Source organism: Pleuronectes platessa, chromosome 7 (genome assembly GCF_947347685.1).
Source record: "Pleuronectes platessa chromosome 7, fPlePla1.1, whole genome shotgun sequence".
Classification (NCBI taxonomy): Eukaryota; Metazoa; Chordata; class Actinopteri; order Pleuronectiformes; family Pleuronectidae; genus Pleuronectes; species Pleuronectes platessa.
In genome coordinates this window covers 3000594-3026747 of record NC_070632.1, presented here as the reverse complement: position 1 = coordinate 3026747, position 26154 = coordinate 3000594, and the positions used below count along the sequence as shown (strand labels likewise).

Sequence of the window (26154 nt, the reverse complement as noted above, 5' to 3'; positions counted from 1 at the left end):
TGTCAACACAATGTCCACAAGAAGCTGTTTGAGAACTTTGAGACGCTGCTGCTGAATATTTAAAATCTCATTAGTCTAGAGCGACACGAGTTAGAATCCGTTCACTTTTATTCATTTGAACGTTTTTTTAAATCTGGAAGAAACTCTGACACATAAAAAAAACAGCTTGGACACGAGTGAGTGAATTAAAGTGTGTGTTTAGTTTTGTGATGTGTGTGTGATGTGAGTCTGTGGAGAAGCTGTGAAGGTTTGTGTTGCTCAGTGGAAACCTGAGTGTTCAGCTCTCTGGTTCCTGCTGTGGCATTATTGATGCAGGAGCTCATGGAAGAGCGATCAAGAAGCGGCAATTAAACACAAGTATGCATGACGGGTATGACTGGACACACACACACACACACAGACACACACACACACACAAACACACACACACTTCACTGTCCAGCTCTGCCGTGTTCATGGATCCAGATCATTATTAAATTCAGAAACTATTCAAGAAACAACAAACTTGTAGTTTCGACTCTTCTTCGTTTTAGTTTTACAATCTGCAATCCTCGAACGTTAATGGTCAAATAACATACTTGTCTTATTGAAAGGAGGTTATTTATGATTTTTTTCTAGTATTAAAATAATAATATGATCATGATATATAGCTAAACAAAACTATTCCTCCTTGTTTCTCTGTTCTCGTCTAAACTGAGATATTTATTAAAACGCTGGAGGAAGAAATCAGTTTCTATAAAATCCTCTTTCACTCTGAATAAAACCCGAACACAGAGCAGGTGTGTTTCACTGTTTATTTCACCACTGACTGTCACGTGTGATAAGAAGCTGACCGGTGTCACGATGCAGCCACAGAACATCTCCTCAGGTCTTCTGGCTGCAGCCTCACACACAACATGAATTCACTCCACAGGCTTCATGATGGTGTCTGGACACAGAGAACGTTCAAATCCACAGTCTCCTCTGTCTGTTACAAGCTTTTTACTTTTTAACACAAAGTCAAACACGTGACATCACGACGGCCCCCGAGGCAAATACTGAGCGGGGGGGGGGGGGGGGTTTCCTCGAGGGAAGAGCTTGAATTCATGTTTTGTCTCTCCATCTCTTCTGTGCAGCTCTATAGAACCAGGAAGAACAGATCACACACACACATTCACCAGGAGCCGTTTCCAAACAAGTGAACTGAGGATTCAAATAGTTCATCTTTATGTCTCGGAGATTATTAAACAAAAAGCTTCAGACGTTCAGGACATGGACTGTAAATAAAGATAAACACCCACCTCCTCCAGGTTAGTGGATTGGACGTGGGTCAAACAAACAAAAGAAATCAAAGTACACGTTAGAAACATTTGTCTTAAAGAGGAGTTCTGTCATTTTAGGTAGTTCTGATCACACAGTGTTTCTGATGAGTTATTTTTTTTTCTGATGATGATAATAAAAACAAGATGGCTCCGCTCTTCCCTCACCACTACAGAGACTCTGGCTTCAGATAAAGTGCACGTGTGTCCAGGGTCGTTTAGCTTCATTCCTGTTCTGACATTTAATGTAAATTCTCCTGGATTTAACTTTGCTGATTGGTCCAGAAACACTTCATGGACATAGTTGTTCTGTTGTTGTTGTTGTTCTGACTCATGTTTGTGTCTCTGGTGTTTTTGTCATTAACAAACAAATCGTTTCTGAAGTTTAACCTCGATACAAATTAAAGGTTTTACTCGTTTGTGATGTTTTTTTTAGGGAAACAAGCAAAACTCATGATTTTAAAGGAGCATTCCACCAATTTCACACATTAAATACATTTTAGTCGGGGGGGGGGCAGCTTTAACAAATGTTTAGCTGAAGCTTGAATAGAAAGCCAAGGTTACAAATGCAAGAAGCAGGAAAGTCTGATTACAAACGCTGTCAAGTTGCATTGTGGGAAATGTAGGATACTGATTCTGACCAATCAGGTTGCTCCGTGCTCTAAACCAGAGGTTCCTGGCCTGGAGGTCGTGACCCCTGAAGCTCAGATACATCCATAACATGTGATGATGAACTGAGAGGATTCTACTTCTGCTTCAGAGGCTCGAGGTCGAGTTGGATGAGACGATCGACTTCACTCTCAGGTCACGTGAATGAGGTTTCCATAAGAGATATTAATGTTTGATAGATGGAGGTTCACAATCCAAACAGGTGACACATGTTTTTATGTGTAAAACCAAATTCAACACAACTCTTTGTGCTTCAGAGACTTCACAGTTACACTGAGGATGATGTGCTGGAGGGAAACGGATCAGAGACGTTTACATGGACACCGACCATCGGACTGTTCTCCTTCTTCTCATTAAATATGATTATGAAGCCCGAGCTGCACTTTGCAAAATGTTGGAACACATCACATCTCTATTTGATTATTGATTATTCCTATATGACATTATTCAAGGTGATTGGATAAAAGCTGTTTACATGAAAGTGTCTCACTTGGTATTAAGACGACTTTAAGGAAATGAAAATCTGAGATTTGTGTGTATAAGAATAAATTACATTTATAAGTATAATGTTGTGATATTAATCTGTGTCATGTTAGAGGATGAATATCAGAAGATCAACTTGTCTCCTCTGTGAAAATGACTTAAGACTTGATTCTTGTTAAATGCCAGTAATATTATTACTTTGTTGGTAGTATTACAGCTTTGTTTGAGTAAAGTTACAACTTACAAGCTTTTATTGAAAAATTAAGACATTTTCCTCACATTATTATGACTTTTTCTCATAATATCACGACTCTATACTCATATTTCTATCGTCTAAATCTGGAGAAGTTCGGTGTCCATGTAAACTCATAATCTGATCTAATTTAAGGATTTCTACAAATTTAAATGATGATTTTTGTACGACACTGAACTGATGCTGCTTCTATTGTGTGAACGAGCTTTGACAGCATGTGTGTGTCTGACCTCTGTGTGTGTGTGATGTCATCAGACTGGCCTTTGTGTTGACCTTTTAAAGGGAAACTTTCTGAAACCTCTTGTCAGCTACACAACACCAGTGGGCCGCTGCTTTAATACTCTTCGAGGCTAATTCTCCTAACACGTGGTCTAGTTTGATGCTCTCCACACGGAGGTCAAAGGTCAGCGCCTCTCCTAGCTTATTGTGCGACGACTACATACAGAGATTATTGCTATAGAATTACAGTGTCCGTACTGAGGTTCGTTCTGAGGAAGGAGGAACATCCCCCCCCCCCCCCCCCCCCCCCCCCTTTTGACCAACACTGATTTCTCGGCCCCTGAGTTTGTGGCTCTGCGTTCGAGTCCCAAAGTTACACCAGCGACTCGCACACCGGCGGGTTGTCGGAGTCCTGGCTGTGCATGGAGCTCAGGCCCGTGTCCGAGTCGTCGTCGTTGGTGCTGCAGGCCTTGGACAGACCTCGGGCCTGCTCCACCCAGCCGCTGCCCTTCTCCGAGGGGGCAGCTTCAGTGTCAGCGCCCCCTGCCCCCGGCTGCTCCTCAGCACCCCCACCCACCGAGCCCTCCACCTGCTCCATGTCCATGCCCTCCACCCGGGCCAGCAGCTCCAGCAGCTCGCTCTCCTTGGTCTCCCAGAGTGCCAGACTCAGGTCCAAGTCCCCCCGGAGGGAGTCCAGGTCTGTCTTCAGCCTCAGGCCGATGTACAGACTCGTGTCCAGCTGCGTTTTGATCCTCTCCTCCTCCAGCAGCACCTCGTCCTCGGACTGACTCTCAGCATCTGACTCCGGAGCGGCGGAGGCGGCGAGGCTCGTGTCCTCCGTGTCCTGCGCGGCCTCGGCTCCTCTCTCCTCCCGCCGCCGCGTCATCCAGCGGCGGTTCAGCTCCTCCTGGATCTCCCCGGTGATGCACTCCACCAGCGCCTCCCGCTCCGTCAGCTCCTCCTGCAGCCGCACCACCTCCCTCGCAGCGGCGCGCGTACTCCTCGAACTGCGCCAGCGCCTCCGCGGTGCAGCGCGCGTCCTGGCACTCCGACCCGGCGGCCGCGGGGTCCGCCGCCGCGTCCACCATGTATGTGTCCTGCACATAGTTCACCCCGTGTCTCTGGATGCGGTCGAAGTGCACTTCGGTCTCGTAGCGCTCGATCTCCCGGTCCAGCTCCTTGATCCGCTGGACCTGCTGCCGGATGGTGTGGTCCTGGGAGATCACCATGTGCACCAGGGTCTCCATCTTCTCCACGGAGTCCTGGTCCTTGCACACGGTCTGCTCCTTCTTCTTTGTTCATCTTGTCCAGCTTCCTGAAACGCCTTGCGCACGATGCGCCGCTGCTTGTCCTGGGACAGGTTGGCTGCGGCGGCCGCGGCGGTCCAGCAGCTCTTGGCGGTTCCCTTCAGCCCCGCGCCCGGACCCCCGCTGTCCCGGCTCTGGACCACCCGGGCCTCGGCGCTGCGGGGCCCGTTGTTGGGCAGCGACGCGTCGGTCTTCACCAGGACGAAGCGGACGTTCTCTCTGCTCGTCTCCCCAGGCGCTCCACAGCCGCAGGACCTTGGTCCTTGTTGGGTAAGGTCCCTCTCGAAGCCCCGCCACTTCTCCACCACGCAGTAGGACTGCGGGGACCCGGACAGCATCGCGGCCGAGGTGCCCTGCTGCAGGTTCTGGTCCTCCAGCAGAACCTTCACCACGTCGGCGCAGGTGGTTCGCTTCGTCAGGCCGGAGACCAGCTTCTCCTCCCCGGCATACCCACACGGAGACCTTCCCCTCCTCCGGCTCCATCTCCGGGAGGAAAAAGTTTACGTGGTGACTCAGAAAGTTCCACAGACAAGAGCAGTCTTTAGATTCCAGAGTCCGTTTGGAGTTGATTCAAACATACTGATCCATCATCGACGCGTAAAACTCATCCACAGCAAAACTCCGCGCTGCGTAAAGTTCCCAGTTTGACTCAGTTCCCAGTTTGACGCGCTCACGATCCGTCAGGTCCCTGAAGAACCAGCAGCGAGGTCTCCACAACCATTACATCCATGTATCTCCTCGCTGTTCCCGGGCTGCCTGCCGGGGCCTCATCCCTCTCTGTACCCGGCAGAGTGAGCTCCGGCCGGCGCACTGCTCCGGAGAGCAGGAGGAAGGAGGAGGAGGAGGAAGAGGAGGAGGAGGAGGAGAGGTGCGTCCTGGTGACGGGACAGACTGAGTCTGCTGCGGGACAAGCAGGAGGAGGCTGAGGGCTGAGACACGCCCCCTCCGTCTCTCTACCAGCCTCTCTCTCTGCTACACTCACACACCCATACACACATACCCAAACACACACCCACACACTCAGACACACACACACACACACATCATTTTGTATAACAGTTTACAGGTATCAGAATCATTCCAGATTATCTAACCATGCCCGGCTGTTGTTTGATGTTGTGTGTGTGTGTGTGTGTGTGTGTGTGTGTGTGTGTGTGTGTGTGTGTGTGTCTGTGTGTGCGTGTGTTAGTTTGTGTGTGCGTGTGTGTGTGTGTGATAACGTTCTTAAGGTCACACACTAGTGGGAAAGTCAAAACTCTCAATCAGAACCGATATTTCCAGGACTGCTGCAGATATCAGATATTAAATTGTAATCAAATTTAATATATATTTATCAAATATAAAATAATGTTTTAATCATTAACTTTAATGTGCGTTACAATAGAAGAAAACTCAAATACAACCACATTTATATAGAAGTTGAATCAAGAACATTTACATATTCTTACAGTGAATCATAATAGCTGGTTTGACTGGGAACCAGCAGCATTGTTATGCAGCTTCAGATTCATAATCCCAGTCACAGCTGAACGTTTCGGGCTCAGATGGATCGAGCGTGAAAGCAGAAGGAAAATCCATCTATTACACCCTCAGAGTTCTGATCTCACAGAGTCCATAATCTGCTCTTCACCACCGAATATCAACTCATAAAGGGGATTTGTTCCTTTATTTATTTATCTATCTGCATTAAGAGTGCTTTGTTGTGTGTGGATGTGTGTGTGCGTGTGTGACATTAATGGAGTTCATCCCCCAGCAGCCACCATTAGTGCGTTTGTGTTCTGTAACCTCAGCTCAGTGATGCACAAAACCACGTTTGTTGGTCAAATAACTGCTCAGGAAAACATCTGGGAAGACACACTAATGCCTCTGTGTGTGTGTGTGTTTGTGTGTATGCATGCTCCCCTGAGTAATACTGCATGTTTGTGCACACACACATACACGCACACACGCACACACACACACAGAGCGTGGCATGCAGCAGATTTGGATAAAGAGGATCAGGCCGTCAGTGTCTGGGATGTGAGATAACACCGAGTGTTTTTTTTTCTTCCTATCTTTGATCTCATTTCCTGTGATGTCATCATTTCCATGTGACCCACAGTTAAAGGTTCGAAATCACAGAAAATGGCTTCGATCGCCTGTCGGTGATTTGAAATAGATTTAAAATAGTTTATTTAAATAGACTCTTTAGGAATTAAAACATAAAATGTGAATTAAATTGACAAAGAGGTGAAATAATTCCTTTCTCTTAATAATCACTGAATATCAGGGACGTTCCTTTGAATAATTACATGAAAACTAGGTTTTGTTGATGACTGGTGAATAGATGGGTGGATTCTTGGGAGTGTGGCTCCCCCTGGTGTTCAGAAAACATACTGCACGGTTGGAGCCACATTAAATCTTTATTTAACTTATTTACACAAATTAATTTTAGAAGTTTTCAGACTGTTTCTCTCGGGGGAAACAAGATGAAGGATTCTGATCCACTGTGAAGTTTCCAAAAGGATTTGTTTGTTTGTTTTTTAGAATTATGCAAAAACTACACATTCCCATGAAAGTTAGTGGGAGGATGTTAGTGGGTTAGAGAAGAACCCAGTAGAGTTATATGAGGATCTGGACTTTTGTATCTAGATCAGATCTATAGGATGTTTTATCTCCTTCTTTAACATAGAATGTTTTTAAACCAACATTTTCATTGAATTGCTCAGAGCATAATTCATAAATATTCATTGAAGAAATCTGACATATTTAGGTGACTGATATGAGTGAAAATCTGATTTAAATGTGGGTTAGATTAGTTTATATAATAATACATTTTGACCAAAATCTGGACAAACAAGTGGATCCAAGAATTATATTATATTTATTACTTTCCTGGATTATCGGGTCCTGGGTGAAGTTAGTTTCTGTCAGTTGAACCTATGAAGATCAAAGCTTCCTTGACGAACTGTGAAATTCTCAAATACATCCTGTGTTGTGTTAAATGAGCTCCTTACAAAAAAAAACGTTTCAACCTCGAACAGCAATGTTTCATATTTTATTTTTCATTGATAAATTCTCGACCGACGAGTGAAGACAAAAGCCCGGAGCACAGTTTGGAACTGACCATTTATTTAAACTGAATAGCATATGCGTACAAAGTCTCTACAAAGCTAGAAAATATCTAACATACTTTTAGCCATGAGGGGAGAAAAGAAACGTTACAAAGCAAAGATCCGACCCTGTGCAGCAACCAACGGACACACATCACCAGCTTCTGGATTTCTCCTAAATGTTCTCTGTTCTTCGCAAAATAGGATAGACATTAGAATATCAAAGATATACACAACATCTGTAATAAACGTTATTGTCACCTTTATACAAAGCACCTTATCAAAAACCCTCAGTGCACACACACGCACGCACACACACACACACACACGCACACACACACGTGTTGCACGTGCACCGGAGTGGAGAGATTCAAGGCCATTTTTGGAATTGATTACAGACAGAATTCCTGTGCCACGCGAGGTTCGGAGAAGAAGATAAATATCCAACTTGCACGTACGAGAAAAAACGTTGACAAACACGGACGACGATGATTCAGAAACTCAGCGGGTTTGAAACCTTCTGAGCGACTTGCAGGCGAAACGCTGACGCTGCTTTTCTGTGGGACTTTGTTTCAGCAGATCCTCTAGTTGACGTTTAACAGGAAAAGTCCTAAAGTCGAGTTTATCACAGTTTCCAGAGGCCTTCACGCAGGGTGTCTCCACTCTGACCAGTAACACGGGTCCATGTTCATTAAAGGAGACATATTAATTGTGTTACGACTGTAAAAGGTTTTCGTTTCCTAAGGCTGTCCATCGCTGATGCTCCTCTTTTCAGCCTCTGTCTCAAACACCTGGTTTGAGCTCCTGTCTCTTTAAGGGCAAAAACTGAAAAAGGCTCATATGTCTCCTTTAATGAAGATATTTAAAAAGACATTTAAACCTAATTCCATTCGTGTTAGTTCAGTTGTTTTAATTGAGTTTGTTTTCATCTTTACAGTTTCACAGCTCCGGAGCTGCGGCGGCTTCTCGTCCGGTTTCGAAGACGTTTCTCTTTTTTTTGGCAGAAGCTCGTAAGTCACTCCGACTCGTAATAAATCACTTCTCCTCTGTGAGGTCTTTGGTAGGCAGGTGGTAGATAATATCCAAACAGAGGCTCGTTATTGCAGACGCAGCCGCTCCGAGGCCGCGCGTTAGATTCCCACGTACGTGCTACGTGTCGACGGTCGGGCGCGACAAACAGGAAGCCGCTGCGGCGTGAGACGAGACTCTGGGAAAGCTGAAGGCCGGAGGAAATTGAACAAAGGTTTTTTTTTTCGGATGTTTTTGCTGAAACACAGAGAGACGCTCACACGGGTCTTCAGACAAATAGAGGGAAACTAAAGAGAGTTCGGACGATGGCAGGTCGGAGTAGTTTTAGGCACAAAGGTGGAAAGTCCTCGGAGTCAGATGTGAGTCTTCACTCGTGAAGACCGAGTGTTTAACGGCCGGTCGCTCGGACTGAACATGGCTCCTTTCAACCGGTGAAGGTTCGACAACATGTTCCTGGACGGTTCGGACGCACAAAGAAACACAACATCTGTCTCTTCACTGTTCATTCACTACTTTAACACACATGGACACATCTGGGCCTCATTCGTTAAGATGCAAACATAAAAACTTTATCTTCAGTTTACAAATGAGATGTTTGAAAGTTTATTTTTTTAACAAAGTGAAAAGGTTCATTTCCAAAATGTCAAACTTTTCCTATGAGTTTAAATAAGTCAGAACGAGTCTGTTGCAGTTAATGAATGAGGCTCCGTCGTGTACGAACTCTTTCAACATGGAAAACGTAAACAGGCTAAATGTCGTGAACAGGAACGAGGCTCAGTGACGTTCAGACGGTTTCGGACGGAGACAGCGTGCGATCCCGAAACTACGTGATTCTGATTATTCACTGAAATCTTCTTCTACGACGACAACTCATCAGGAGTGAGAAACGTGTTCCCGACCGAAGGCACTGACACCTGCTACGCTTCCACCTACAGGGTTTTTGGTTTGTGTTTCATAAATTACTTTTATGCTGACGTGGCGTCGTGGACGAGGAGGAAACCAGTCCTCCGCTGATTAAAGGGACCGTGTCCTCAAAAACAATAAAGTCCTCGAGAGCGGGAATCGAACACTGGACGAGTCCTGACGCGGACGACAGGACAACCTTCGATTTAAATATGGACGTAACAACATTTCAGTCTCCAACACCTGCGTCAGTGTGACTGTACATAAAGATGGACGACATGACTTGATCACCCCCTGGTGGCTGCCTGGAGTACAGGTCAAAAACCTCCTGCCTCCTCGGTGTTAGCAGACGGGACATGGACGAAATCACACACTGGATAAAAAGATGGATGACAAGACGACTCCCAGCAGGTGAAGCCAAAGCGTTGCTGGTTTGTTTCCATCGCCCCCTGGTGGCTGGCTGGCTACGGCACAGGCCGTTCGTCCTCCAGGTCAGCAGATGGGGCATGGACCAAATTCCAAAGGTCAAAGTTCATGTCAAATAAATGTTTCTCAAAGATCTTATCAGACAAGATTCCATGTTCATGAGACTGACTCGTGATTGGTCGAGGGCGCTCATCCCCTCGCTGCCACTCGACGGCTCCACGTCCCGGGTTCGAGCGTCTCAGCTTCTTCTCAGGACAACAGGAGGAAGCAGAGACGAGGTGTCCGTCCTCATTTCCAGCCCGTGTGGTGTTAAAGCTCGAGTTTAGCTGGTAGAAGAATTCTGAACTAAGTGAAATTTGAGGATGACAGGTTTAATTTTAAACAAACGTTTCCTCGAACACCAGGAAGGACGTTAGAGTCACAGTGTTTCTCACATGGACTGAACACAAAGTACTCAAAGTTATAATCCTCAAAACACGTATGTGGCTCAAGTAGCGTCACGGGGAAACAAATCGTACACGTGATCAAATGTTAACGTAATAATTTATATATAACTGTAGAGATGTAAGTAAGTGAGTGCTAACGCTAACACTCGTTTTCCTGCTTGAGGAAAGAAAAGGTCACAGAAACACGATGCGCTTGTCGTCATCCGCTAAAATCGACCGGGACGTGAATCTTGAGGATTATAACTTCAACAGGGTCGTGACTCATTTATTCATTTACTTATTTTATTCATCTCTCGTCACCTGTTGCACAAATACCTGAATTTCACTTATATTTCACTTCTTATTGACATAAAGTTTTTAGATAGTGATCCTGGATTTAAAATATAGTCTCTATGCTACTATCGATACACACTTTACCCAAAGGTTAGAAGTTATTCTTGTTTTTGTTTTTTTTAAAGAAAACATACAAAAGGTAGAAATTTGATTTTATCTTTTTCTTTTCTTTGGGAGAAAAAAAACCTATTTTTTAAGTTTTGTGCAAGAACGCAGCTTCACACGACTCTGAGCTGTGACTAGTTGTGTATCGATGATGCACAGGGTCGGACCTTCAGTGTGCGTCGATACTCCGGCTGATAACACACACACACTTCTTCCACAGGAGGGCGGAGAGAGAGAGAGAGAGAGAGAGAGAGAGAGGAGGGGGGAGTGTGGTCGGGAGCCAATTAGCAGGAGACGTGACATCTCCTGATGAAATCTGAGTCAGGATGTTCTTGGGGAGGAAAAAAAAAAGAAGAGCCCAGGTCGATTTGAATGTGTTTCCATGGCTGCACTGTCACTGTGCTTTTTTTCCTCTCGGCTAACGAGCGTCTAATTTCCCGTCCGAGTTAATATCTCGTGTGAAGACGCTCCTGTCGGGGGAATATTCTGCAGCACAAAACGATAATTAAGAAACCATCCCTTTGTCAGGATTCTCCCAGAAGCCTCAGTGAGCGTGCAGCCATTTAGAGTCGAAGGCTGAGAGACGCCGTTAATCGCCCAAACAAAGGCCTTATGTGTGTGTGTCTGTGTGTGTGTGTGTGTGTGTGTGTGTGTGTGTGTGTGTGTGTCTCCTCTGTGTCTACAAGTGTGTTAATCCTTGACGAGTCGATAGATGTGGTGCTGTGCTCCGTGTTCATTGTTGGACACCTCGAACACACACGCCATACACAGCAAGGTCTCCTGAGTGTCTCTGTTGCTCACCACCTGCACACACACACACACACACACACACACACACACACAGACACACACAGAGAGAAAAAGAACAAAGTCAGCTGTTGTACTGCGTCTGTGTTCCCCTGCAGTACGACACAGTGTGCGAGGTCCTCACCAGCAGAATAGTGAAGTTCTCCAACACACTGTTCATCATGTATTTCTCCGGCAGGTGTTTGAGCTTGTGGATGAAGTTGATCATGTATTCACACATGGGCGAGCGACTGATCCTGTAGACGAAGCGTCCGTTCTCAAACCTGGCGTACTCCGTCTGGGGGGGGGGGGTGAGAGGGAGAGAGAGAGAGAGAGAGAGGAGGAAGAGAGAGAGAGAGAGAGAGAGAGAGAGAGAGAGAGAGAGAGGAGGAAGAGAGAGAGAGAGAGGGGGGGGGAAGAGAGAGAGAGAGAGAGAGAGAGAGAGAGAAGAGGAGGAGGAGGAAAGGAAGAGAGAGAGCGAGAGAGAAAGAGAGAGAGAGAGAGAGAGAGAGAAGAGGAGGAAAGGAAGAGAGAGAGAGAGAGAGAAGAGGAGGAGGAAAGGAAGAGAGAGAGAGAGAGGGTGGGGGAAGAGAGAGAGAGAAGAGGAGGAAAGGAAGAGAGAGAGAGAGAGAGAAGAGGAGGAGGAAAGGAAGAGAGGAGAGCGAGAGAGAGAGAGAGACAGAGAGAGAGAGAGAGAGAGAGGAGGAAGAGGGGAAGAGAGAGAGAGAAATTACCTTTATTATTATGGTATAACAAAATATATTATTACATATATATTATAATAAGCAGGATGTTAAGATGGAAACAGGGTAGTATTCAAATTAATTAAATATATTATAGTATAAAGTAAAATAAAAGGTGAAAAGAAAATGATAAAAAAATACAAGATCTCATGAAAGCAAGTCTATAAAAATGGGTTTAAGGAAGAATTTCTAAGAACATTAATAATATATTCATATGACTCATTATTTTAAATATCATATAGACATTTTTTTAATATTTATTGCGATGTCTCAAGTTCCTTTGTTCCATGGTGGCTGCCAGAACTAAATTGAAAGTGCCCTTCTGTGAGAAAAGGCTTTTATGAATTAGTTAAACATCCTCATGAGAAGTGAGCAGCGTCCTCACCTCCACCTTCTCCACCACCTGCTTGCCGAAGGAGCAGACCTTGGTGGAGCAGGTGATGGTCATGTTCTCCGAGCTCTCGTACTGGCTGCTGACGCCGTAGAAAGCCGCAGGGTCGTCCTGCACGCTGTAGTTCAGGTCCGCCTGGAGAACAAGCACCAGAGCTTTGTGATTAACGATACAAGGGGAAAAGATTATTAGAAATAATCAATAATCAATCACAGGAACAACATGAGAACGTGAGCACAGGCAAGGTTACCCAGCAGCGCCCTCTGCTGGAAGCTCGGTCACATTACACGTGTTGCATCAACAGGTGGAGGCTGAATTATTCTTATTAAACTAATAAAACTTAAGTGTTTTGTTTACAAGTGAGAACAAAACCTCGTCTGTCCTCTTCACTGGGACAAAGACACAATCCAGAGACACACATCAGCTGCTGTTAGTAAAGTGTCTCAACTCAGACGCCTGAGATCAGCAGAGACACGTTAAATCACAGCGTCTGCACAACGCTGAGGGAAAAAGGAACAGATACACGTGGGATGTGGGTCTTTGAAAGTCCTTTGGTGTTCTGCAGCACTAACACACACACACACACACACACACACACACAGAGACACACACGCAGACACACACAGAGAGAGAGACACACACACACACACAGGTGGAGACGGGGGAGGAGGCAGGAGGTGAGCAGGTGTTCAAACAACGCAACGGTGCTTTCATCAGCCCACCACCTCCACATCCCAGGTGGAAAGACACGAAACACACACACACAGACACACACACACACAGACACACACACACACACACACACCTGTACGTGCAGACAAAGACGAGGCTCTGGGTGGAAAAACACAGCTACAGCACAAGTACATCTCCACTGGTTCCTTGTGTTTCCTTCATCATGTCGGTGGAGAACAGAATGAAAAGCGTTTCTCTTCTCACCCAGAACTTGATCAGGTAGAAGGCGTTCTGCGGGCCCTTGCTGAACAGCTCCTTCAGGCCGCCCTTCTTCTCGGGGAACTTGTCGTAGATCTGCCTGATGTCCACACACTCCAGCATCGGGTCGCTGTAGGTCGGGCTGCTCTGGCTGATCTGGACAAACAGGTGCTTGTTGTACTGAGGAAGAGGAGGAAGAGGAGGAAGAGGAGGAAGAGGAGGATGAGTTCAGAGGCGGAGGGGACTTCAAGGTTCAATCTTCTCATCTCACGTTTGGGAAGACGATCAAAAGAACAGAAATTCAGTTCATAATACTTTTCAATATAAAAACTGTGATCCAGAAGGGTTAAGAAGTTACAGTATTTAATTTGGCGTCACTTCATATATTTATATATAATATTGTTGTCGTATTTTACAGGATATGAACTAAATTTGTGATGGTATCTATAAAAATCTAACTAAAGCAGCTACTATGTCAAATCAAACTAAAATCTTTGTTGGATGCTGCTTGAGTTAATTTTTTTAATTGATCAAATCAGAAATTTACTTATATTATAATATATATTTGATAACATAATTAGATCAATTAGACTCTAAAATTACGACATTAAATAATAAAAGTTGCTGAGGCCTGAAGATTAATCTAATTCTTGTAGTTTTGAACATCACCTGTTTATTTGCCTTCCTGCCGACAGTTAATCTAAATATACAGTAATTTTCATTTTGTTCCTGTCACACTAATTGAAGCCTCATAGAAATGAAACATTATTTTCCTCCTGCATATGATTCCACATCTGATGAAACGTCGTCTTTTATATCGTTGGACAAAAACTTTGTTTTCTAAACTAGAAGCAACAAGATGGATGTCGGCTGTCTGTCGGTCCGAGGCAGAGAAATGACGGAGAGAGCAAAGTGTGTCAGGAAGACGGATCGACTGAGCAGAGGCAGAGATAGAGCTTCACAAAGGTTAGTCACACACACACACATACACACAGACACACACAGACACACACACAGATACACACACAGATACACACAGGCCTTTAACGCTGTTCTCTGCTGCAGGTTATCTGTCATCTCGCTTTATAGGACAACAGGAGTGTTTACTGTGTGTGTGTGCGTGTGTGTGTTTCTGTCTGTGTGTGCGTGTGTGTGTGTGTGTCTGTGTGTGACTCACAGCCTCTTGGTCCCTCTGTGTCTCCAGGAAAGATGAGAACTCCACCAGTCGTAGTTTGTGGTGCCGATGGAGCGACCCTGCCACGCCGGCTCTCTGTGCGATTGGGTAGTAGGGGGGGCTCGTAGGCTAGAGGACACACACACACACAGACACACACACACACACACAGACACACACAGAGTTAAACCTGGCTTCACCAATGCAGGAATCATTCTTTGGCTGCAGGTAGCTAGCATTGTGGGTTTAGCACGTAAATCACAGAGGAGGCTAATCTGCAGCTAACAACAACCTTTCCATCAAATAGAGTTATTATTCACTGTTTTTAGGGTGACAGATTTAGCATTAAATATAAATAATTGCACCAATCTTAACAGAAGGCATATTCAGCCTTAATAGAGAAGATTGGGGGGGGGGGGGGAGGTGATGAGTCTCTGGCTCCTTTATTCTGTGGATCTGAGGTTGAAAGGTTTTCGTTTCTCTAACACAAATCTAACGCTGTAGCAGAAATATACAACTTGACAATTCTTAATAATTCATATTAATGTCTGTCCATCTTCTCGTCCTCGGAGGAGAGTCAGAGCTTCATTCACTACAGGTGAGGACTCCTCACTCTCTGTCTTTCTGACCTCTTCACAGGACAAACCTCCGAACACACCGGGGGGGGGGGGGGGGGGGGGGGGGGGGGGGGGGGGCTGTCCGCTGCACAGAAAACACACAATCCTCTCACCTGTGATGGTGGTGGTCCCCGCTGTCTGCACATTGTAGGCCTGCTGAGAGAACGGCTTGATGCTGGAGGGGAACAGGGACAAACAGGAGACAAGTGAACGGGCTGAAGCAGGAGAGACACATTGTCCCCACGTCCTCCAGAGAGGACTTCTGTAGGTCAAGAGCATCTGGGAGTTCAGTGAAAGCTGCTTCATCCCCTCTCACTGCCATCATCATCATCATCATCATCATCATCATCAGCATCACATGATCGTGTAACAGCGATTCAATGGAACATATTCATAAGGCGGCCATTTTCCTCTTCCTTGTCGATATAATAATAATAATAATGTCGAACAGATGTGATCCGACTAAATAGATAATAAAAAGATGAATCATGACATTTCACTCTGTATTTATATCATCAATTAACTAATTTAAAAACAAAACCATTCAAGGACACGTCCATCTTTATATACAGTCTATATTTCAAGTGATATATAAATATATATATATTTAACTATAAGCTTTTAAAACTGAAAGTCAGTAACACATTCAGGAGGGTGTTTGAGGTGACTCACTCTTCTGAGGCTGAGCTGGACTGTCCCCCAGGAATCATCCCCTGCCACAGCTGAGAACACACACAGACACACACACACACACAGACACACACACACACAGACACACACACACACAGACACACACACAGACACACACACACACACGCGCACACACAGAGACACCACACACACAGAAACACACAAACACACATAATGAATACACTGAAGCGAGGCTGCAAACCTTGAAGCAAACTGAACATTTGTGTTTTCTAGTTTGTATAGAAAAATTATTCATGTCCTTGTGCTTCCTATATTATATATTATATATTATATATTATATATTATATATTATACAGCCACAGTGTTGTTGTTACCTGTGCGTTTCCGGGGAAGCCGGCTCGTACCAGTCCAGGCAGCAGTTTGCTGTGGATGGCGGTGGCGGAGACGATCTGGGCCGAGGACATGGAGGAGATGCTCTGCAGAGCTTTGTCCTTGGAGCCCTGGTCCTGCACGTGGACACAAAACACCATCATCATCATCATCATCATCATCATCATCATCATCATCATCATTATTGTCCTGGTCTTACAGACGAACACAGGGAGACGTGAGAAGCAGGACATTCTTGAAATAGCTGGAATTATTGTAACTGATGAATCTAAAATGCAGCACCCCCTATTGGCAAGGGGATGTAACTGCAATGCAAAAAATTTACTAATTGCCAATAAATAAAAAGTAGGCTTAATATTAGTTTTTAACGAGATTTGATAACATTTATTGAATATTCAGAGTATTTCCTGTCTCATACACTAATGTAGAATGTGACTGGGCTCTAAGTGACAGGATTGTGTCTCAGGCTGTTAAACCAGTGACTTCCAGCCGAGTCACACTAACCTGTCGACTTGTGTTGTGACGTCTGAACGCGTCAGAAACGTGAAGCAACAAAACGCTGATTGAAACAGAATCACAGGCTCTGCAAAAGCTGGAGTTTCACTAATTGGCAGCTTCACTCACGTTAATTAGGGCTGACAGAAAAACCTCTGCTCGGGGGGGGGCGTGGTAACGTTATCAGAGGGGATCAAGTTGGATTTTAACACTAAACACCAGGAACCATGTGGGTTTGACAGCTTCCTGCCCCCCCCCCCTGAAGTTAGTGACCTGTGGGTAATGTGGTGTTTATGGTGAATATACATGTGTAGATATATAATCCATTAAATCTCCTTTTCACCTTTGTGTTTTCACCCCAGATTGTTTGTTTGTCTGTTGCTATGGTTGTGAGATAAATTACACAAAACACTGGTGAACAGATGGAAGCACGTGAATCACTCAGGGAGCCAGCTATCACATTTTAATAAGGATCTGGATCCACAAATGTATTTTTCACTTTTTTAAAACATTTTCACCAGGAAATAAATCCTGGATATTGATGAAATCAGACATTTAGGGGACTGACCTGTAAGAGTGTCTAATTTGTATTAAACATGAGGATGTAGGATTGTTTTTCCACTTTTATTAAACGTGAAATAGAGCGTTAGCGGAGAGATGACTTGTCTGAGCTCCCGTATGGTTTTGGATAATTGACTATAAAGGATTATGTTTTTTCTTTTCATCAACACAATCCCATGAAAAGACAGAAAACAGTCATTTATTGGGTTCATTAGTTCTAATCCTCACTGATCTGATGTGTTTGTTGGTAAAACACTGGAAATGTAAAAAAAAAAACACCAAAAAAAAATAACCGACTAAAATAAACCATAAAAGACGGATCTGATTATAAAACCTTTTACCTTTAGTTTGGACTGAAAGTCTCTGGATTTCCGTCTCGCTAGGACCTGGATATGACTGGATACCTGGAGGAGAGGAAGAGGAGGAGGAAGAGCGCCCATTAAAAAGAGAGGAGAGAAAGGAGACAGGAAAAGAAGGGGAGATGAAGGAGGAGAGGAGAGGAGAGAACGAGGGTAAGAGAAGTGTGGGGGGGGGCTGGAGGGTAGAGACGAGAGGAGGAAGGACTAAACAGTGAGTTGCCATGGTTATGAAAAGACTGTCGCCACACTGGAAGAGTGCGCACACACACACAGACACACACTCACACACACACACACACACACACACACACACACACACACACACACACACACACACACACACAGACACACACACACACTCACACACACTCCCCTGACAACAGTGAATAGAACCATCTATGTTCATCTTTCCAGAGAAGACACCTGGGAACACAGGCCAAGAACCGAGATATTAAGATCAACACATGGTGAAACTACATCTGATGTTTAATAACCTCAACATATTTATTTATGTCGTTTAATCTTAGAAATAGGAAATAGAAGATATGCTAGTTATAGTAATATTCTATTCTCTGTATGTCTCTTGGAATCATTAGGTTTTAAATTTCTACTTTGATTAGTGAAAGAACAACACAAGAGAAATGTCTTAGAAAGATGATATATTATATGAATGGTATGAATTATTGAATGGTTGATGAGTTACCTTCACCAAGAGGTTGTGTGTTCACACGTTTGTCTGACTGTCAACAAGAAGTACACAAAAACTACCAGATGGATTTTCTCAGAACAAACAGAGGATTCGCTTCAGGGAAGAAGAACCCACAACATTTAACAATGTGCGATAAGACACACTATCATTAATTTATCATGGAATAATTCATGAATCTTGATTTTAGAATGATATCTGTGGATTTGTGCTTCTATCCTGATTGAATTTCAGTTTCGATAATGGACGGTTCATTAGTTAAAGGACTTTTCATGTGAGTTCTCAGTTTCTTTTCAGCCTCTCTGTCACGTACTGTTTATACAAAAACAGGTCACAACAATATTTTCTTTATTGTTTATTCAGTAAATTCAAAGTTTTCACATCGGTCGGCTCTACTCTAACCACTTAAAGAGTTTCTTCTGATTTCATGTTGTCTTTCTTTGTGATCTTTTCCTTTTTGGATTCAAAGCCCTCGTTGGGTTTTCACCTGTTTCCTCGTCCGCGTCTTCCCTGTTCTCAGTTTGATGTACCTGGCGATCAGCTCGTTTCGGCCTGGAGGAGAAAAGACACAAGACGTGTTGATGAGAACATTCTGCACGTTGCTTTCGGTCTCCACACACACACACACGCACAGACACACACAGACACAGACACACACACGTGAACACTCATTTGGACGCTCTTTCTTTCTCACAAAACATCACAAGCAGAAATCACATGACCCGACAAACAACTTAGTGCCTGATTCAGTGCTGTTGACCCCGCGACCTTGTGACGGAACCCCTGTTGAGCCCGCTACTCACGTGCACACACACACACGCACACACACACACACAGGCACACACACCCCATGGCCCTGAATACACATGACCCAACAATACAGGCATTCATGCAGACTGGCTGTCCCCTGATTAAAGGAACCAGCAGGCCAGCTGTACCCATGCTTACGTGTGTGTGTGTGTGTGTGTGTGTGTGTGTGTGTGCACCCATGCACACTCACACACACACACACAGTTACAATGCTGAATAATTCAACCCATTCAATAGGGAGCACAGCAGACTCAGCATGACCTGGCTAGTATAGATTAGTCGGCGAGAGGAAGACGGGGAGAAAGAGAAGCAGAGAACCTCGGTGTCACATCCAGAGAACCTGTTACAGAGACCAGGCTTTGTGTAGCAGTGTGTGTGTTTCCAACGACGCACAAAACACAGATTAGTTAACAGATTAACGGAGCCGCTCTCTGCAGAGGCCCCCTTAAGAACGACCCGGGTCCGGACTCTGGAGTCTCACACACTCAAAGACGGTTTTGAATGATCACGTGAAAGTTATTTTTTCACTGTTTGTGGATCAGTTTGTTTTTCGGTTTCGTCTTTTCTGCTGCGACCGAGTGGGAAACCAGAGCGAGGCCAGCTGGCCAACTGACGGTCAAGATCAGCACAAAGCCAAACCTCTACACACACTAACCACATGGCTCACAACAATAGGCCTAACTAACCAGCAGATGGTGTGTGCGTGTGTGTGTGTGTGTGTGTGTGTGTGTGTGTGTGTGTGCTCTGACCACTCTCACTGAGATAGGGAGCTTAGAGTGATAAAATCTACAGCTCCTCATGCAGGTGTTTTCCTTCTAGCAATCAAAAGCTGCGACTGACGACAGCAACACACACACACGCACAAACACACACACAAGTATATACATGCATGAGTGCCAACACACACACACACACACACACACACAGACACACACACGCAGAGTGGGTCCTGGCTGCGGAGGCTGACATCTGACTCCAGAGGGGCCAGCTGGTCTTTCTAGGAGGCTTAACGGTGAATTATCATCCTTGACTAACCCTGCGGCACACATCCCCCCCCCCCACCCAGCTCTTTCTCAAAAACTCTCCAGTACACACACACACATACACACCCTCCCCTCTCCCTCCCCTCGCCCTTCCATCCATCCTCTGTTCTGGCTGTTCCCTTTTTTTCCCCACCTCTGCCCCCTCTCGTAGTGAATGGGCTTCCCTTCTGCTCCCTCCCTCTCTTTCCTCTCTTTCTCTTCTTGCCCAGTGAAAGTCTTCAAGGCCAAAGTCAGATGGTCATTAAGTGTGACGAACAGCCCCCCCCCCCCCCACCCCCCCTCTCTCTCTACCGGCTGTAGCTGCAGATATTGAGGAAAAAAGCGATGCTCTGGAACTACACTTATTTACATTGATTCACTCTCATGTAAGAGGATCCACACGAGACTCTGTGATAAAATGAAAGGGTGAAATGAAATGAAACGCTGAGCACGAGGCAGATTCCACGCTGGAAACAAATGATCATCTAATTCCTCACTTGTCACCGAGCGAGCGCCGAAACTCCGACGAGAACAAATAACCACTCAGCGAATAAGCGCTTTTGTACCGATTTTCTTTTTCCCTCCTCTGGAAAGAAGCTGCAGTCGTTCACCGACCGCCCGTCACACACGAGCCGGTCCGGTGATTAAGAGCTTCAGCTGCTTTAAAGAACAACTCGACCCCTTTCAGAGGGAGGTCACAGCCCCGCTAACAAGGCTGCAGTGGAGTGCCCTGCATTGTTGTGTTCCCCGGGAGGACCTCAGAGGCCGCGGGGGCCGAGCTCGGGTCCCGGGGCTCGGCCTCGGTAGCGCCGGGCGCCGGTTTGGGTCTTTAACTGTTTCCTCAGCTCTTGGTTTTTTCTCTCAGGTGCAGTGTGACATCACCGCGGCTCCTGATAACCACGCAGTTAATCATTGGTTTGCCGTCATCGATTCCTTTTAAAGAATAACCGAACCCTGGGAATGTTTAGTGGAACAGGTGGAGACGTCTGCTCCACAGTGGAACACACAAACACTGGAGCTCTGTTCTTCAACACTCAGCTGCACGATACAAGTTCACAGTCTATATTCAATATCTGATTTCTGTTTAGGTTTGTTTACATTGTACACGTTTGTATTTTATACTTCTTTCTGGTTCTATTGTACTTTTTACTTCACTTTTCCCTTTTCGCTGCTGTGACCCGGTGAATATCTGATCGATGGTCGCTTCACAGTGACGTGTTCCCATAGACAAGACCTCTGATCGTCCATAAACAGCTTTAATCTCTCCTCAGACATTTATTATGGTTTATTCTTTTACTTCTCTTCATTTCTTTATGTTCAGCACATTAAGAAACTTGATTTGATCTGATTGAAATAATAAGACTCGTGCTGAAGATGTTTGAGGGATATTTGTCATAACGCTCCAGTTCCTCCATTAACACACAGAGCAGGCTGTGGACTTCACGTGTGTTATCAAGTCCCTGATCCGCGGCTTAAGAGGCAGCGAAGGTTCAATACCATTTAAACCACTTTCATATTTGTCCGGTGGATCCATACGATGAGTCTGTAGGGGACAAAGCCACTGCCCATTACTTTCTACCTCTGATGTACCTTTGCCAAGGATAATAGCTCCATTATTCACCTTTTCATTCACTCTGCCTTTTACATGCATCCATTTATGAGATCTCCACTCTTCTCTGCTGCTAAGTTCATCTCGGCACTTTCGAACATTTTCCTTCTTTTATATCTCGGGGCCCTTTCCCCCTGTAACCAGTGGAGGGGGGGGGGGGTTTAGGTTCCCTTCATATCAGTAGTCACCTCGTTCTTTTCTGTCAGACGACTCACCTGACGATCTTCTTGTAAATTAATGTGACGCCCAAGAAAACCACAAAACTGCCTTTAATGACTGAATAGAGATAACACTGACCAACACTGGAACAGGAAGCTCTGTGCAGCAGAACAAACATCACTGTGTTTGTTCAGCAAAAGAAAAAATCCCTGTTTCCCAAAAGTCAAATAAAACTGAATGCAGCAAATACAAAATTTGAACATAACAAACCAGACACAGATTCATAATTGGGGCTCGGACAGATGTTTGAGTGGCGGTTCAAACCCCCTCGGTCTGGACGCCCCTCCCCTCGCGCCGTCTCTGCTCTGCCTCCGAAAACAGACCCAGTCTAACGTAATTAGGGCCCCGATGATAAACATGTCAACAACCCGGACACGGAGTCAACACGCTAAACAAACATCAAAGAACAAGGCACAGAGGCCGAGGACAGGAGGAGACCCGCCGATCAACAGGAGTCTCAATTAGTCAGTGAATTACTGTGTACGTCTAAAAGTATGTGGCCAGTAACTGACCATCACAGACAAGGCAGATTGTTTCTATTCAGCTACAGACACAAGAACACGTCAGTGGGTATTTTCACTGGTGGAAAAGGGGACGAACACTAATGTGTCTAAATGGAAAAGTTGTTCAACAATTAGAAATGGTTTGAAATCCATCAAGGTTCCAAAGTAAAGCTTCATCGAGGGCACATGAGGAAAGAAGAGTCGAATATTAAAAAGGTATTTAATAACATGAAACCTACAAAATCAGAGCAGTGAGAGAGAGAGAGAGAGAGAGAGAGAGAGAGAGAGAGAGAGAGAGAGAGAGAGGAGGGAGGGAGGGAGGCACAGCTGGTGGCAGCCAGAGGACCATCTGTTCATCACTTTATTAGTTCACTCACTCACACACACACACACACACACACACACACACACACACGCACAAACACACACACACACACTAACACACACACACTCCCTCTGAGTGTCACGCATGTACACACACAGGCACCTACAGCCTCTACTTCCTCTCTCTCTCTCTCTTTTACACGTTATATCTCTGAGTCTCGACCGTCCACGCTCGGATCCTCGAGTCTCTCACAGCGAACACTTCCGCCTCTCGACCAATCACACGGTGCGGAGACGTTACATTCTACCACAACGCGCAACGTGCCAATTAGCGACTAACGATCAAAGTGATTCACACCCTGAACACATGGCTCCTCACTTAATGTTTAAATACTCTAACAAGTGTCAGATACTCGTCGAGTTAAAGATCAACGATCGCTAACACTCAAACACATGTAGCACATCACAATTAATACTATCACTAATACTAATTTAGACTAGTCAGATGTTTTTCTGTGGCATCACAGAGTCCAGAACTTGACTTGAGTCCATCTGTGGCAAATTGAATTGATGGGATAACGTTTAAAAAGGCAAACATGTGTGTATATAAAGTTCCCACAATGCACACAATGCATGTCGACACACAAACCAACCTGTGGAAACTAAGGAACTCTCTGTCGACGTTAAAAATGTGGTTTAAAACCATTTTCTAAACTTTTATAATCGTGAAAAAAGAACACTAACACCACTGGGAATGGATTCAATCTGCATTCACTCCCGAGTCAAAGGACTCTGCAGTTGAAGCAGGTTTCTATCGGCTCTGATCGTCAGTGATGGAAGTTTGAAACCCAGGTGAACAAGACAGGTGAGATGAAAAAGAGAAACTCCAACTCTAATAGCAATGGGAGAAAATCCCCTTTTTAAAACAGCTTTACACAAGTTTATAAAAACGATGTTTAGTCGCCAATTTTGTTGTGAAATACAGGACTCGGTGACTTCAGAGGTCGTCTGCAGAGATGGAAGAAGGCTCCTCTGAGCAGCTCTTCATCCATCAGGTCTTTATGGTAGAGTGGACAGACAGAAGCCATGTGACAGCCTGCTTCCAGTTTGTTAGAGAGCAATTAAAGGAGTGACAGCATGAAGGATTCTGATGACTTCAAAATCCATCTGTTTTTGCAGAGGAGCTGTCTGGGGAGCACAAGCTCCTGTTATTCACCAGGCTGCCACCGTCACTGTGGTGGAGGCAGCATCATGAGATCAGCAGCTTCTCAGCAGCAGAGACAGGGAGTGCACATCACCTGAGGCCGGGGTGACACTTCACCATTCTGCCCAACAAAGACACAAAGCATCTATCCAGGACAGCGCTGGACACAACTCCCAGAGGAGCCTTTGAAAACCTGGTCTCTGCAGAGAGACGCTCACAGACACGTCCTCTTTAATCTGATTGAGAGGATTCTCCAGGATTAACAGTCCAAATCCAGCGTTCACAACTCGTGGAGACTCACTGAAGAAGACTCAAAGCCGCCATTGATGCCTCAGAGCCGTTAAAGAACTGAATTAAGGGTCTGAAGACATTATCAAATGAGAGCTTTTTAATAAATTCACATTTAAGATTTGTAAGAGTAGATTCATCGGCAAAAATAGCAATTTCATCCATTTAAAAATCTAATATGGAAAAGGTGAAGGGGTCTGAATAGTTTCTAAAGCCACTAAGAGCTTCACCACTGAGAAAATAAGCTTCTTTCTCTATTTTACATCATTAAAATGTTTTGTATCTGGAGCTGTTGGTTTAGCAGAACTTTCAAACTGGTAAGAAAATGCTTGTTTCCATTCCCAGTTACTCACCGTACATCTTTCCCTCGTCCGACAGTATAATCTTCCTCCTCCCGCAGGGCGGGTAGATGGCCAGGGCCTCCTGGAAGCTCTGCTCGATGTCGGGGCTCCAGACCCCCTCCGGGTCCCCGTCCATGGTCTTGTCCCCTCCTGAGTCGCTCAGTCGGTCCATGTCCTCCCCGCCACTCTCGCTGCCGCTCCAGCTGCTGCGCTCCATGATGCCAGCTAACGTCAACAAGCCCAACTCGTGCACTCAGCAGTTACGCTAATGGTTTGATGCTAAGTAGGTAATGTTAGGTCAAACTAACAGCAACGCTAATGTCGATCGTTAACCCCCAGCAGGAGCAGCCAGCTGCGAGCTACTTCACGCAGAATGCTAACGCTAACTGCGTGATCCCGAAGTGGCCGATGTCCGGCTGTAGAAAAACTCCACGAGTTGGTGCGATGTCCGACGGCCGGCGGCAGGAACCCTGAGATGGAAAGAAGAGAGAACGATTTTATTGTTAGCTGAAGTTCAAGGGTTACACATTGTCGTGCGTGCAAACATTCGTGACTGAAACACAACAAACCGCAACGAATAAGATTTAAATCGCAAATCAGCCCTGCCAATGTTCATCATGATGAAGAAGAAGAAGAAGAAGAAGAAGAACAAGAACAAGAACAAGAACAAGAACAAGAAGAACAAGAAGTTCAGTGTATAAAGGTGCGGACAGATGTGTCAATCGCCCCCTGGTGGCTGGCTGCAGTATGTGTCCTACCCTCTGCCTCCTCCATGTTAGTGGATGATGGAACATGGACCAAACTAAAAAGTCAAACGCGTTAAATATGTTTTTCTCGAAGATGTTTCTATAAAAACGGGCTGAAACATCATGATTGACAGATGACGGCTCCACAGACTAAGTGATGTCACAGGCGCTGGATGGCAGCGTTCAACACTATCGTCCTCCATCTTTATGAACAGTCGATGGTACAGACGCCAACAGGAGAATTTCATTTCCAGCTCAAGGCGAACAGAGCGGGTCTTTCTCTTCTCCCTGCTGGAGGTTCGTGATTCATGCTGATATTTTCCCAACCGATAAAAAAAGAAGCTTTAAATTGTGATTCTGTCGGTCGAGAGCCTGCGTCCCAGGTGATAGAGGGAAATTATTGCTTCTTTTCAAGTGGGAAATTGCCTATTTTGTTAAACTGTTGTGTTTGCGGAACATAAAATCCACATGCACACAAGTGGAGCAAGTGAATGGGACAGACGGACGGACGGACGGACACACAACTACCACACACAACCACGAGCAGATTTAAAAACCACAAAAAAAAAGAGGGAAAACTGATGGGGGCTTGCCAGCTGCCTAGAGTTCTTCAAAAAAAAATCCCCCATGGTAAACAGCAGGGTTGGCGCGGCGCACACTGCACTCACACACAAACATATGCACACACACATGGAAACACACACAATTACAGTGCCAGCTCC

General features: G+C 45.2%; 2 protein-coding genes across 2 annotated transcripts in view; both read right to left on the bottom strand.

Moving 5' to 3' along the window:
- Positions 1-3295: 3295 nt before the first annotated feature.
- rassf10a (Ras association domain family member 10a) lies at positions 3296-5108 on the bottom strand. Its single transcript, XM_053427517.1, is given in 6 exon segments — positions 3296-3901; positions 3903-4183; positions 4186-4447; positions 4449-4499; positions 4502-4669; positions 4671-5108. Coding segments are annotated over 6 exon segments (1410 nt in total). The 5' UTR covers positions 4713-5108.
- Positions 5109-9088: 3980 nt separating this feature from the next.
- tead1a (TEA domain family member 1a) overlaps positions 9089-26154 on the bottom strand; it is a 29628-nt gene continuing 12562 nt past the window's right edge. Inside the window, 13 exon segments of the mRNA XM_053427157.1 lie at positions 9089-11367; positions 11495-11647; positions 12478-12618; positions 13420-13593; positions 14591-14649; positions 14652-14705; positions 14708-14716; positions 15318-15379; positions 15877-15926; positions 16230-16361; positions 17643-17705; positions 18854-18918; positions 24699-25156. Coding sequence (XP_053283132.1) covers positions 11254-11367; positions 11495-11647; positions 12478-12618; positions 13420-13593; positions 14591-14649; positions 14652-14705; positions 14708-14716; positions 15318-15379; positions 15877-15926; positions 16230-16361; positions 17643-17705; positions 18854-18918; positions 24699-24903 — 1281 coding nt within the window. The 5' untranslated portion in view covers positions 24904-25156 and the 3' untranslated portion in view covers positions 9089-11253.